The sequence below is a fragment of the Calidris pugnax genome, unplaced genomic scaffold (genome assembly GCF_001431845.1).
Source record: "Calidris pugnax isolate Ruff unplaced genomic scaffold, ASM143184v1 scaffold44, whole genome shotgun sequence".
NCBI lineage: Eukaryota > Metazoa > Chordata > Aves > Charadriiformes > Scolopacidae > Calidris > Calidris pugnax.
This window is the reverse complement of record NW_015094506.1, coordinates 15,307,468-15,320,963: the sequence shown is the minus strand read 5'-3', so window position 1 is coordinate 15,320,963 and position 13,496 is coordinate 15,307,468. Positions and strand designations below refer to the sequence as shown.

General features: G+C 33.9%; 1 protein-coding gene across 1 annotated transcript in view; it reads left to right on the top strand.

The window, feature by feature from the left end:
• METTL25 (methyltransferase like 25) overlaps positions 1 to 13,496 on the top strand; it is a 58,141-nt gene that overhangs the window by 28,716 nt on the left and 15,929 nt on the right. The window contains exons 7-10 of the mRNA XM_014963311.1: positions 7,805 to 7,899; positions 10,419 to 10,448; positions 11,553 to 11,626; positions 13,096 to 13,189. Coding sequence (XP_014818797.1) covers positions 7,805 to 7,899; positions 10,419 to 10,448; positions 11,553 to 11,626; positions 13,096 to 13,189 — 293 coding nt within the window. The remainder of the gene's footprint in view (positions 1 to 7,804; positions 7,900 to 10,418; positions 10,449 to 11,552; positions 11,627 to 13,095; positions 13,190 to 13,496) is intronic.

Genomic DNA, 13,496 nt, shown 5'->3' with positions numbered 1-13,496 from the left:
AACTGCAGGATATCCCATTGTCCAGTCTAAGAAAATAACTTTTTTCTACACAAGAAAATTGAGAAAAATATGTGATCACAGTATAAAGAGTTTATATTAAAATACTCTTCCTTTAGCTTAAATACTCTTCCTTTAGCTTATACATTTATAGGATAATTTATGGATTTATTTTTTTTAGCCTATAATTCCATTTAATTTTTTCACTAAAGAGAGTTTATACATTTATTATGTTTACCAGTAAAGATGAGATTTTTTTTCCAGGTAATTTAACTTTAAAATTAGGGGTCATTTTCCTTTCCATTCAATACAGTTGTAATTAGCACTTTGCAAAACTGTAAAATTTTTAATATTATTTGACAATTTTGAGTACCAGAATATGATGTTCTTTTGACTAGTAAATATTTTGGTTTGTACATTTGGAAAATGACTACTGTCTTTTGAATTGTATAATTGGAAGTGGCATAGTATTTAATATATTATATATACCACGTTTCTTTCTTATTCACTGGGTGTTTGAGTTGGAGTTTCACATTTCTGTTGTTGATTTTTCATGTGACTAGTGCTAACTTCCTAGAATTTGGTAACAGAACTAAGAAGCAATATTTTAATACAGTGTTAGCAAAGAATTTATTTTAATTTTCTGTTACATCTACTAACCTCAACTTTTATGGCAGTCCCTGGGTTTGTTGCTAGTTCTAGAATGAACTCTTTTTTCTCCTGGGAGATCAGGATTCTTCACTGAGCTACTTCTCAGCCTGAGCTCGTCATCTCCATCCGCACTCTGCTTCTCTGATTTGTCTAGATTGTAAGGCATTCAAAGCCTTCCAAGTAGTAGTCTAGAAGAATGGGGTCTCTCCCTACCTTACTGTGGCCCCTACGGACATACCAGGACTGACATAAAACTGTCAGTAACCGTCTACTCGTCTTTCACTTGGTGGTGCCCTTCTTTTAGTCTTTAGGTGGTTTTCTTTTAGTTTTCAGTAATATGTTTCTATTATTAATCATGTCTTACTGTGTTCAGAGTAATAGATAAAAAAAATCCCTTTCTCTACAAAGAACATTTTAATAAGAATATTTTTAAAGAATCTGATTAATTAAAAAAAAAGGAGGACAAAAATATTAAAGATAAGAAGGGAAATGGATTTTCATTTTTAATACCATTTCAGTTCTCAAATGTGCCCTGCTTTTTTCTTCTTTAGTTTTATGCTTCTAGAAATGCTGGCTATATGCTTTGGAAGAAGGAAGGCTCTAGTTAGACAGAAGGAAATCCTCTCAAGGCTTTTTAGATCACAGCTTTTTATATGAGTAAAGGTGCAATTGCCCATTTACCATACACTCTTAGGAATGCATTGATTTTCAAACTTCAAATACTAAAATAGGAATTATGGGACAGAGGATAATTAAGAATGAGGGGAAAGGGAATAATTTAGTCCTATCTATTACAGCTTTTTTTTTTTTATCTTGGCCACCAATATGTCAGGAACTACCCAAGCAGTGACAATTCCTGTGGGTGTTACCTCTCGAGTACTGCTCTTTCAACTAAATAGCTGAAGAGCAGATCTTAGTGCCAGCCTTGTGGATTCATCCATGAACACAGGTTTTAGATGCCATGTCACATTAACCTTATCTATATGTCTTTGGTGAGAATCTCGAAGCATTGCTGGCCAACAAGTCTATGATTAATACAGAGACTTTTCAATGTGCTTGGCAGTCCTTGTACAATTACCTCACACTGACAGCTGTGTCTGATCTTCAGTCAGTTGTGCTTTTTCTGTAAAATTGACACTCCTTTTGTTTTTCCCTTGATTATTCTCTAGCTGCCCAAGAGTGGTTGAAAATAGAGCAGTCACATACTCTTGCATTTCTTTTCGTCTTTGTTTTTTTTTTTTTCTTTCATGATCACAGAAAGAGATCATAGACACTCCAGTGCACTGGATATGAAATACAAAAATGCAACTGAAGTTAATTAATAAGTATCTGAATTCCAAGTTTCTCATGCTTTGAAATAGAGAAAATGAAGAAAAAAATCAATAAAACCTTTGAAAAACAGCTCCATGAATCAGTGGGAATTAAGCATCTTAAAAACCTAAATCATATACTGAAGTAGAAAGGGAAAGTGGGGAATTATAGTTCATAACTGTAGTGGAATTTGGAAATTAATGGTGCAGTCTGTTAGGATGGACAAAGATCAGACACTAAGACATCAGGAAGGACTCAGCTGAAATAGATGTTAATATCAAAATAATAGCAAATGAGTAGGAAATGTGAGTGTTGTAATAAAAAAAAAAGATAAGAAAATATAAAACAGAAACTGAAGTTCTCTTCTACATTAACTGACTCTGTTGCTACATGCAATATTTTACATGGGCTGATATTCATCACACTTCATAAATAAATGTAGATGTGGGTGTGTTTATCCAATGCGGTTTTTAAGTGATAAGAGACAAAGATATATTTAAGTATTTAGAACTGAAAAGATTATACTGCAATGATAACTCACTGAATGGTATTACTAGGAACTACTGATAATACTTCTGCCATTTTGAAATACATTTCAAATTCTTAATATTAACATTTTAATAGTATAATTTCAAATCATTAATACATTTCTGTATTAAAATAAATGGGAAAAAAAGATACGTAAAGTTCAATACAGAAACTGATTTGAGTCTTAATGGTAATTTTAAAGAATGTAAGATATCTGTCACTAAAAACTATTGTGTGAGTGATTTCATACAGCACTAGCTGGGGGTGTACAGTCAGCATTAACTGTACTAAATTAGAATAAGCTCTCTTTCTCTTGAAGTTATGTTCTCATGCTGAAACACTTCAAGAGGCTAGGGTTTCGCAACATTTCAATCATAGATTGTGTAAGATAAAGTTTAGGAATGAAATAAGCAGTGTTTTTTTTTCTAAGGAGAATATGAGTTCTTAAACAAACTACAATGCATAGAGGGGGAGCTTGAGCCTGTGCACTAACAGCATATTTCTGCCTTCTTTTTGCCACATGCTATTTACGATCTGATAAACTTCATTACTAGAAAATGAACCTCTTCTGTTGTTGTCATGTATATACTAGAAAATCTTAAAATCTTAAAAGTAGAATAGAAAGGTAAAGTACATTTCAAGAAAATCAGCATCCTCTATTTGCCATTTTTCATAACTTATTTGTGTTACTTTGTTTTTAAAGACCAGATGAAGAAACAGAAATTATAATCATCAAAACTGTACTACAAAGGTGAAGCTAAACCCTGATTATTTTTTTATTCATAAATTCTCTGTTAACCATTGGGATAGACATTGTTTCATGACAAAATTTGGATCATTTCTGCCAGGATGATTTTAACAAGTAGTGTTCAATACTCAATAAATCTATCCCTTCCAGAAGAATTAAGCAGAAAACATAACAAATTAGTTGTTATATGGGGAACTGCAGTTTGGAACAGTTGGGAATTGCAAGAAAATAAAAAGGTAAGAGGCACAAATGCAAATACTTTTTATGAAATGTTAGCAAAGGAAGGTAAACAAGAAACTTCGAGATCACATGGAACCCTAGTTAAGCTTATTTGTCTAGTAGGAATAAAACCTGTTGGTCCTGTTGTTTCATAGAAACTATATGGTGCTGTAGCAGTGCAAAGTAAATTTTAAATGTTAGCACACTAGAAATTATAGTATCTTACTTAGCGTTGAAGAACTATGTAAGGCCTAATAGTGGAGAAGCTCGTCCCATTCTCTTGAACTTTCTTGGAAACCTCTGTGCGCATACAGAAGGATTAGCCAGTGAAATCCTTTCATCCTACTTCTACTGCCAGATATTTTTTCTATAACTACCAAAAAAGGAAGCACAAATAGAAAACATTCAGTCTTCTATATTTTGGAAATCCTGTTTCCTAGCTACACTTAATTGTTTTGTTAGCTAAACAACTCTTAAGAAAACTCTTTGAAACTCTGCTGAGCCAGTAAGAATCTTAATGGATCTGTGAATAGGATGGTAACAACAATAAGACTTTTCTGAAGCCTTGTTGTGATTTATTCTTTTTTACTGCTCAGTATAATGTTTTCAGTATACCAGATGTCCGTATGTATTGTCATTTCTATCATTTGGAAGTTAAACAGAAAGGGAGAAAATCCTTTACAAACAAAGTTCAAAATAGTACAGGTGCTCCAAATGGTATAGGTCACTACTCTTGTAGTATTACAAACAATACACAAAATGGAAGAGTGCTGAAGTCCAGTTCCTCTACAAAATTTAACAGCAGGTTCCTGAAGGTCTTACAAAAACATCTAAATAATTAAAGGACAGGAAATACCATATGACTTCCAAGACTAAGTTAAAAAATAAGAAATTAGTTCTGACAAAATATTAAAAAACAGTAGTAACATTGGGTTCCCAGAAGAAGTGGAAAGGTACTCTGACATACTTCATACAAAATTTAGTCTTACTCAATTGATGACAAAGTATGAGACTACATTTACTCAAATTTAAAATTTTTTACCAATATAGACCTGAGGCTTTGTGTTCTCCTTTGCTAGACAGCACCGAGTGAAAAATTCTACAAATATTTTTCAGTTGTGGCTGTCATCTGGATGTACTTGTACGTGTTTCCCAAAGTGTTAATCTCCTCCACAGAATTTCAAGTATGTTATAAACTGAAGTCAAGATAGCTTCTCGATATAGCATTTCTGCCTGTTACAGTGAGAAATTAGCTGAAATTAGTCAGTCACAAGACATCCCCGTGGTCACAAGAAGAGTTAGTAAATCCACCAAGTTCCTTCATTTTTCAAAAGACATGAAAAAAATTGTAATGGAAAAACAGTCGTGAAAATTTGGAAAGTTCCTATTAAAATCATTTTCTATGATAGAAGATATTGTGGCTATCAGGAAAATGTTATTTAATGTCAAAAAGAATGGTAAGGACAGGATTAGTTTGTTTAACTTCTTGTTTAACTCTCCCTGAAACTATGACTGTTAGTAAAATGGTCATTGGGAAATAATAGGAATTTGTCCCATGGCTAATGGCTGGAATCATTCTTTTCAGTTTTATTCAGCATTATGTGTTTCTGTGTAATACGCACTTTGTCTTACCCTGCTATGTGTAACTGGGTGATTTTGATGAGAATGTTTCCTCACTTCAATCAGATGTATCCAATTTATAGGGACAGTGGAAAATAACAGCAAGTATCTTCAAACTACTTTAATCAATATTTTGTCTGTGTAAGTTTCCAATGAACCATCCTGTTCCACAAAGGCAAACTAGGATACAACTTTTCATGATGCTGCTTTAGCTCTATTATGTTTCCTGTTTTTTAACTCTATTATCTTTCCTATGTTCTCTTTCTCCACATTAAAATTATATCACGGTTTATAGATTTTGTTCTAGAACAGAAAGAATTACTAATTTTTTTGCAGGGATTTATTTTGGTGCAACCTTTGCACCAATTCATTTTATTCAATGTGTGATCTCATCTTTTTAGGCGGTTAGCTTAGAGGTAAAGTAATCACTATTTCACTGATAGGTTCTAGGATTATACCCTAGTGTAGCTTCAGGTCAGCTTATCGAACAATTACCTAGTATTTCCCATTTTGTTAACTTCTCATGGGGAGGACAATTCTGTCTGGTTGGCTCCTTTATACCAAATTATAACATGATTGCTTCATGCGCTGTTGAACACTTCTGCTGTTTGCTGTGAAATCTTCCGTAGAATACCCATACTTAAAATGTTGCTTGAGTGTTTTTGGAGATTTACATCATTTAGAACAGCTGCTGTGTTGTCAGATAGAAGCACAATATAGTAATTAATGAGCTATATAATATTAAGTATATCTGAAAATAGTTGCTGGAATTAACAGAATTTTCAGGGTTTTAAAATGCAGCTGATAAATATATGAACTTTATAGCAATATATTCCTCCTGCAATTTGTTGTGGTTTTGTGCTTATGAAAAAATAAATAGAACTCAAGGTGATATTATAGTTATGTGGCCAGCTTTGGATATACACAAAAATTTCTATGTTAGAGCATTAGTTTCTCTCTCTTTTTCTTCTACTTTTCAGTTTTGATAATTTAAATGAAGTTGGTGCCTGATTATCTTTTTCAAAGGTGTCATAAATTCTTCAGAATTATGCATGAGTATAGTGCACTAATATTGAGATTGTAGCTCAGTGGGTAACAACTCTAACTTGCATGGATGATTAGTTTGCCTAGAGGAAAAGGTGTAAATTAGAAGGGATAACCTGAAAAGATCAATGATTCCATCTTTCTAACTCGGTTTGCAAATTTTTATTTTGAAATATTTTAACATATGTATTAGAATGATTTATTAATATCAATCATACAATGGGAACCATGGCAGTCATTGTTTCCTTTGCAAATAATATATTCAGTAAATTCTTATTACCATCCCTGTAGTAGAAGTACTCAGTTTTATTCCGTGTACTCAATAATTACACTTGAAGTTAATTAATGTTTTATATCTTGTCGTGAGGCACTTACAAATTCTTAGTACAATCCTATTGCTGAAAGCTGTTGCAATCTGTTTTGTCAGATTTCATCTTTATATCTAAAGAAATTTTCTTTCTCCTGCTAAATGCCCAGAATTAAAATCCTATTCTTCAGTCATGGTCCTCAAACCAGTATTCATTCACAAAGAGCCTCTGACATTTCTCAGGGCTAAAAGAAGAGCAAAGCGTGAGGTTGCCTGCAGAAGATTACCTGCTTGCTGTTACTCTCCAGGGATCAGCAAAGACTGGGGAGTACTAGAAAACTGAGGGCTTTCACTGTGGGAAGGAGAGTTAGATCATTTATAGTTTCCCATTTCCCTTTTTCTTTGTTTAACTTTTCACAAAATGAATTCTACTTACATTTATGTATCTCAGACTTTTGGTAAATTTGAAGAGTCGTATTTCTGCTGTCCTTTTTTTAACCCCATTACATTGATTTATCTTTAAATATGCCCGAGTCATCTTTCTATGCTAAAAAACCAGGATCCTAGCCAATTTTTTTTTTTTAAAAGAAAGTAGTAATTCTTATTCAGTGTTCCAAAAAATCAGCTGACAAATGCACTAATGAAAATTCAAAACATTCTAGAGTTTTAAAACTGAGTATTATGAACATCTATAAAGTAATCCCTGTACTTTAGTTTTCCCACATTTGCTTGAGTGTTAAACATGAAGAATTGTGTTGCTATTCAAAATATTAATGATACTGAAACAAACTGAGCACAGATTGTGATGCAAATACTTCTTGCTGTTATGAAGAAACAGCAAGAGCCTTTGCAGCTGCTCTTTTCTGGAAAACAAACATTCTGCCTCACAGCAAAGCAAGGGCCTTCAGAACTGAAATAAACAAATAGACATTGTACTGTGTGATGTTTAAAAGATGTTTATGATAGAAGAAGAACCCAATGAGATGCTATACTGAAGTTCTGCTACATTGCACGACTGCCCAGCTTACATCTTGTGACTCATGGCATAGCACAGCATGGCATGTGGTGCCATGAGTATTTGCATACTCTTCTCTTGTCCCTTAGAAGTTTTTTTCAGTGGATTTTCATGAAAGACACTCACTTAAAATTGTTTTGGAAAATATGAAATTATCAGAAATTCAACATAAACCAAAAATATCTATTATGGGGAAAATATGTTTTTAATAACACTAACACGGCTTTTGGCACTGGACTAGAACAACTGAACATTTCTACTATCATTGACTACTGTTCATCTTGCTGAATATGTTGTGTATTCTATAAGTAAGAGTAAAATAGACCATGAGATCTGTGCCTATTTTTTTTTCTCCATTTTGCAGATTGCTCAGAGGAAGTGTGGGGATTTCCCATGTGTCAGTACTTGAAGGACAAGGGCTGGTGCTGTGGTCGCAATGCTAGAATGTCAGCGTGCTTGGTATGGTTCCCCTTCTTTTCTTTTTCCTACTGAGAGCTTTATCCAGATGTTACAGGATTCATTGTTTTTGGCTTCTAATCCTAGAGCCATGACTTTAATCCAAGACTCTACAGAATAACATCATTAGTGTTATAAGCATGATGAATTATATCTAAAAAAAATAGTATTGACCTTCCAGCTTTCTATATTTTATACTTGCTGAAGGCATGAAAAAATGAGTATTGACAGAAGTGTATTTTCAGAGTGGACAGAAAGGCCAAACCTTTGTTGAAACCTAAACAAGGTAACCCCTCAGGATAATAGTTCTTGGCGAAGGACTTAGTGGGGAACAAGGTAATTGTAGAAGGATTGCAATCAGTAACTCCCCCAACGCCCACATGATTCATAATATTGAATGTTCCGACTGTTTAAAACCTAAACAAAGCTGCCATTCCAAAAATTAGAAGAGCTCTAAAATCCATGTGGCTTAAGAGACTGGAAACATCTTTTTAACATTGCACCAAGAGATTAAGTGCTTTTAAAGACCTAACCTCATCAAAATGGGATGATGAACTGTTCTCTAGTTTGAAAAAACAGATAGGTACTGAAAATGTCAACCACTGTTTCAGATAGAAGACCACTATTTCTTCCCTCTATTAATTTTTAATTTCTGGTATCAGGATGAATCACATCAGGTTCTGGCTCACCTCTTTTGCTAGCTCTGTATCTCCATTATGGAGAGCAATGAGACTAAAGACTTGGTATAGGCTAATATATCGAGGTTATGTAAACTGGAACTAACATGATAACTAAATGGTATCAGGAGAAAGTATAGGAAGATGGTTGTTTAGTATTCATAAGGCTTAAATGGGTTACTCTTGGCAGGGTACGAGAATAAAAACGTGCATTTTAGAGATGTTGCTGTAAAACTTAGCACAAAAAGTGCTTTCTAAAAGAGATTTGCCTTTTCTCTTTTTTTTGTCAGTGTCATACAATACTAATTCTTCCTCGGCTGACTCATTAGCTATTTCCTTTCCCATTTCATTTCTTTTTGGAAAGAAAAAGGTTGGGCTGTTTTTCAACAATGGTAGAAAGATAAATTTTGTAAGCAAATTACCCCCAAGAGACAGTACTGATCGTGCCATATATATCTATTTTAGATTTCACAGAAATCACAGAAATTTGGCAGTTAAAACTTTTTTTGTTTAAGCATTCACAACAGGCAAAGAGTTCTCCTGTGTCACTAGATATTTCTACTGTTATTATGGTTATAATTCTCTCTATGCATTTTTCATGGCTAGGATTTTCCTCACCTTCTAGGAGGTACAAGGGAGACAGGCACCCATCTTCCTAGGGGAAGGAGCTAGGGCTGGCTAGGAGAAACTGAGTCTGCCGAGCAATGACACTCAGCATTATTGCTGATGTTCATTATTACATGTCATTCAAATTGGTTAAAGTTACAAGGGCTAAACGTTCTGAGTGAGAGTTTGTGTTTTAGAACCTTACAATACATGTTAGAACCCACATCCATCTTCTAAGCAGCAGCAGATAAGTGCTAGTATGAGAACTAATGCTTATACAACAGAAGTCAAACCTGATAGTTGGCCAAAGCCATGAATGGAGGAACTGCGACTACTTGGGCTGTGTTTGAAGAACAGTCTGGAATACAAGATCAGTTCTAAAACTAAGAGAAGGAGAGGTGGATGATTCAGAGACAAGTGGTCTTCTTTACTGTAGTGGTGTTTGAGGACTAAAGGTGATGATGACCTGTAGGTGGTGAGACGTTTTTGATGTGTTATCTAATTTTTTGTAGTATCAGGTAATTTAATGAATTTTTGTCTTCATTTCTGCTACGATCTTTAATACCCAGTTGAAATTTTTATAGGCACAATATCTTTTCAACTCTAGAAAAATATTCCGTGTTTCTAATTATTTGTCATTCTTTGTCACTATGGATTATAAAAGTCAGGCATTCTCACACCTACCTCAGGATCTATGGTATGAAGAATCTACTGAAAGATAATGCATGGTATTTTAATCTGCAGTCCCTCTGAAGTTTTTATTTTGTATAACTTTATGTACAGAATTTCAATTTATCTCAATACTAGGGAATAAAAGTATTTAAAGTATATATATCATCTCATTGTATATTGAACTAATATTTACTTTAATATAGTTGAATATGCAAAGTGAATTATTTGTATTTTGGTAGGAAGAGACTCAAGAAGAATGCATATTTTTTTAGGACTTTCACAGAAAATAATCCTCTTTTACAATACTAAGAAAAACAAGCAAATTTTGCATGCGTCTATTTCCATACAGTCAGTTGTCATTGCTTCTCCTATAAATAAACCAAAATAACAGGAGTGAGCTGATTATGAGTCCCTAAAGGTATTAACACTTTAAAGCGTGCAAGCTTGTGTCATGTCACACCATTAATCTTTTAAAATGTCATCTCCTCTGACTTTTATACAGTGTGTTTATAAAATGTTCTGATAAAGAATAAACATATCAGTAATTTAATTCCTTCACTCTTAAAGGCTTTGGAGCGAGTTGCAGTTGGCCAAATGGTAAGTAATATTGTTTATTTTAGCCATTCTAAGATAAAATGTGTTTTTCCCCCTTGAATGCTCTTAATCTATGACCTTTTACTGAACTTCTACATTTCTGGAATCTAAAATGCTAGCATACACTACATCAAATCCTGATAGATAGCATGTGTCACATTTTTATTGCTGTGATTGTACTTAGTGAATCTGTTTTCTTTTGACAATTAAGAGTCTGGGAAGAAAGCACAGCTTAAAAGTTAAGGTATTAAACTACCCTTTCTAACTTCTTTTGCTGTCTTTCAGCTAATATATAAACTAAGTACAAATGTCCTTTCTGATATCCCTGCTTTAGATCAATGTATCGCAGTGTTTCATCAACTGATGTTAAAAAAGAAATTGTTATGACAAAAGCTTGAACCTGTTAAAAACATCATCATTCTCATTTTTAATCCCTGTATATTTTTTCCCTGTGAATACTTCATATTATTGTTGTGCAAGTTATCCTTTTAGGGATGGTGGACACCAACTGTGCAAATATTTAAAAGGCAAGGCTGAGAGACCTCTTCTTTCCATGTGTAAACCCAGTGACCCCAGTAGCCTTTTACTGTAAATTTTGCTGTGAATTTTTAATTGGCAAGCATTAACAATTTTTATGCAAACAAATATTTCATACACAAAGACAAAAAGTTTTCAGTGTATTCTGTTTTCATGAGCATACTACTTCCAGCATGGCATACAGTGTATGATAATTCAACTAGGGAATTACTCCTTTTGTGTTTAAAACAGTTTAAGGTAAATTGTTATATTTATTTTGTATAGTAGAATTTGGATTGTGATCAGTACATTTTTCCTCTGTTCTTTTTCCCTCTGCCAACCTTTGAACTTTTACCTCAGAGTTTGGGTTTCTTTTTTTTTCTTACATTCATGGTTATGTTAGAATCTAACCCAAAAACGTAATTTTAACTAGATGCAAGAACATTAGTAAATTGTCCTCTTAAACCTGTTCTGACTGATTGTAAAGAATGCAAGCCAACAAGTAATTAAGGAAGCCAATACTACTTTTGTTACTCTGAATTTAATTTCAATGCCAATGTTAAATCTTTGCTTTTGTAAAATTTTTTGCAGCTGCCTCTAGAATCATTGTTTTATCGAGCTGTTCTTCAGGTTATTATAGAAGACATTTATGGTGTCACCAAAAGGTAGGAAGCTCTGAATTCACAGAATATGAACCAAAGCTCTGATTCTCTGCCACCTCTATTCTGTATTAAAAAGCAGATCCTTTTGGGTCAGCTGTCCCAACCGTGTCCCCCCACACTTCTTGTGCACCCCCAGCCTACTCCCTGGCGGGCAGAGGGAGAAACAGAGAAGGCCTAGATGCTGTGCAATCACTGTTTGGATATAACTGAAACATGGGTGTGATCCCAGCACTGTTTTAGTCACAGATCCAAAGCACAGCACTGCCTGGGTTGCTGTGAAGTTATCTCCATCCCAGCCAGACCCAGGCAACATCTTTCCCCCTATAGTTTGTGATTAGGAGGGCAGAAGCCTGTCTTACAAAAAGTGGCATTAACAGCATCATCAAGAACTGTTTTTCAAACTGCATCAGCTCAAATGTTTAAATCCATCTGAATGTTAAATATGACTACAGAAATTCATTCTTTCTTTAGATGTGTCTGTTGATTCTCAATGAGCGGGGATCCCTGCCAGCTAAAAAGCATTAAAACTGCCACTGAGCAAAGTCCCTCTGCTGACCTCAGTAGATGTTAATCCTGATTGTTACACAGGGAGAAAGGGGGTTACTAAGGATAAAGAGGGGAGTAATTTCTAACAAAGATATTTCTAGTTACTGTTTCACAGGGAGGAAAGTGTATTTCCTCTTAAGTAATCAAATACTCACAAACAGCTACTGTAGCTGAAAACTCCTACACTACACAGCTGGAAGAGGAGTTACATTAAGACACAGTCAAGAAAGCGAATTCAGACTAACAAAAACTTGCGTGTTGTCTCTCCAAGGTATTTTAAACACAGAGAAGAGAAATGATCTGTGAGAATTCAGTCTTCCTATATGTTTTTTAAGTTTTCGTGCATTATTTTAACATGTTTTCTGAAACAACCCACATTTTTGGCTGTCTTCAAAAGTACACCATTGAGTTGTAAACAAGAGAAAATTCCGGCATCACTTAGTGAAATAAAAATTGCAAGGATAAGAACACAAGGTAACAAGCAAAAGTGAACTTGTACTCCAATTTGGCATTTGCTCAGTCCAGTGGTTAATGGTAAATAAATTACAGCAGCATTATAGGAACTTACAGAAGCATTACAGAGTATAGAGGGAACTATCTGTCAGTGGAAATAAGAATTTTGACATTCATATAGGGAAAGAAAAATATTAGGGAGAAATTAAAAAGAAACCTTCAACTCTCCAATTTTTAGGTAAAATAATAATTGTACTATAACCATAGTACAGTTGTACAGCTGCTGTATCTAGAAATTTCTTAAAGTATTAGCTAGCTTGTTTTGTTTTATGTAAAAGGGAGGAAAAGAAAATTGTTACTAAATTGGCACGAGTAGCTGATTTATTTCTTCTTAATTAAAAATTTAATTTTAAAATATGTAAATTTCTGTTGTTGGATGTATAAAAGCCTGCATTTCAATGCTTTATTTCCAGTGATCGACACGTTGGAAAAACTTTCTCCAAATCGTCCTCCTTCGTAGATTATGTCAGAAAGTCTCTGAAAAAGCTGGAACTGGATGATTCAAAGGTGAGTCACTAGAGACTGCATGAAATCTGCACCACAATGCAATGTTTAAGCCACAGAGTTGATTTAGTTTGTATATTGCTGCAAAAATATAATGCATTCTCTTTTTTTATTAATAATAATTGAGCAAATCCATACTTATTTTTATGTATTAAAAAAATCCCAAACCCATAACCAAATTGGATTTTTTTATGTTTTTTTTCAAGAGACCTCCATATATAAATTCTTTAAAATAAATTGTTTTAAAATTACTTTATTCTAATCACTTCATATAAAACCAATTCTTTTTTACACATGGTGCTCATGGTCA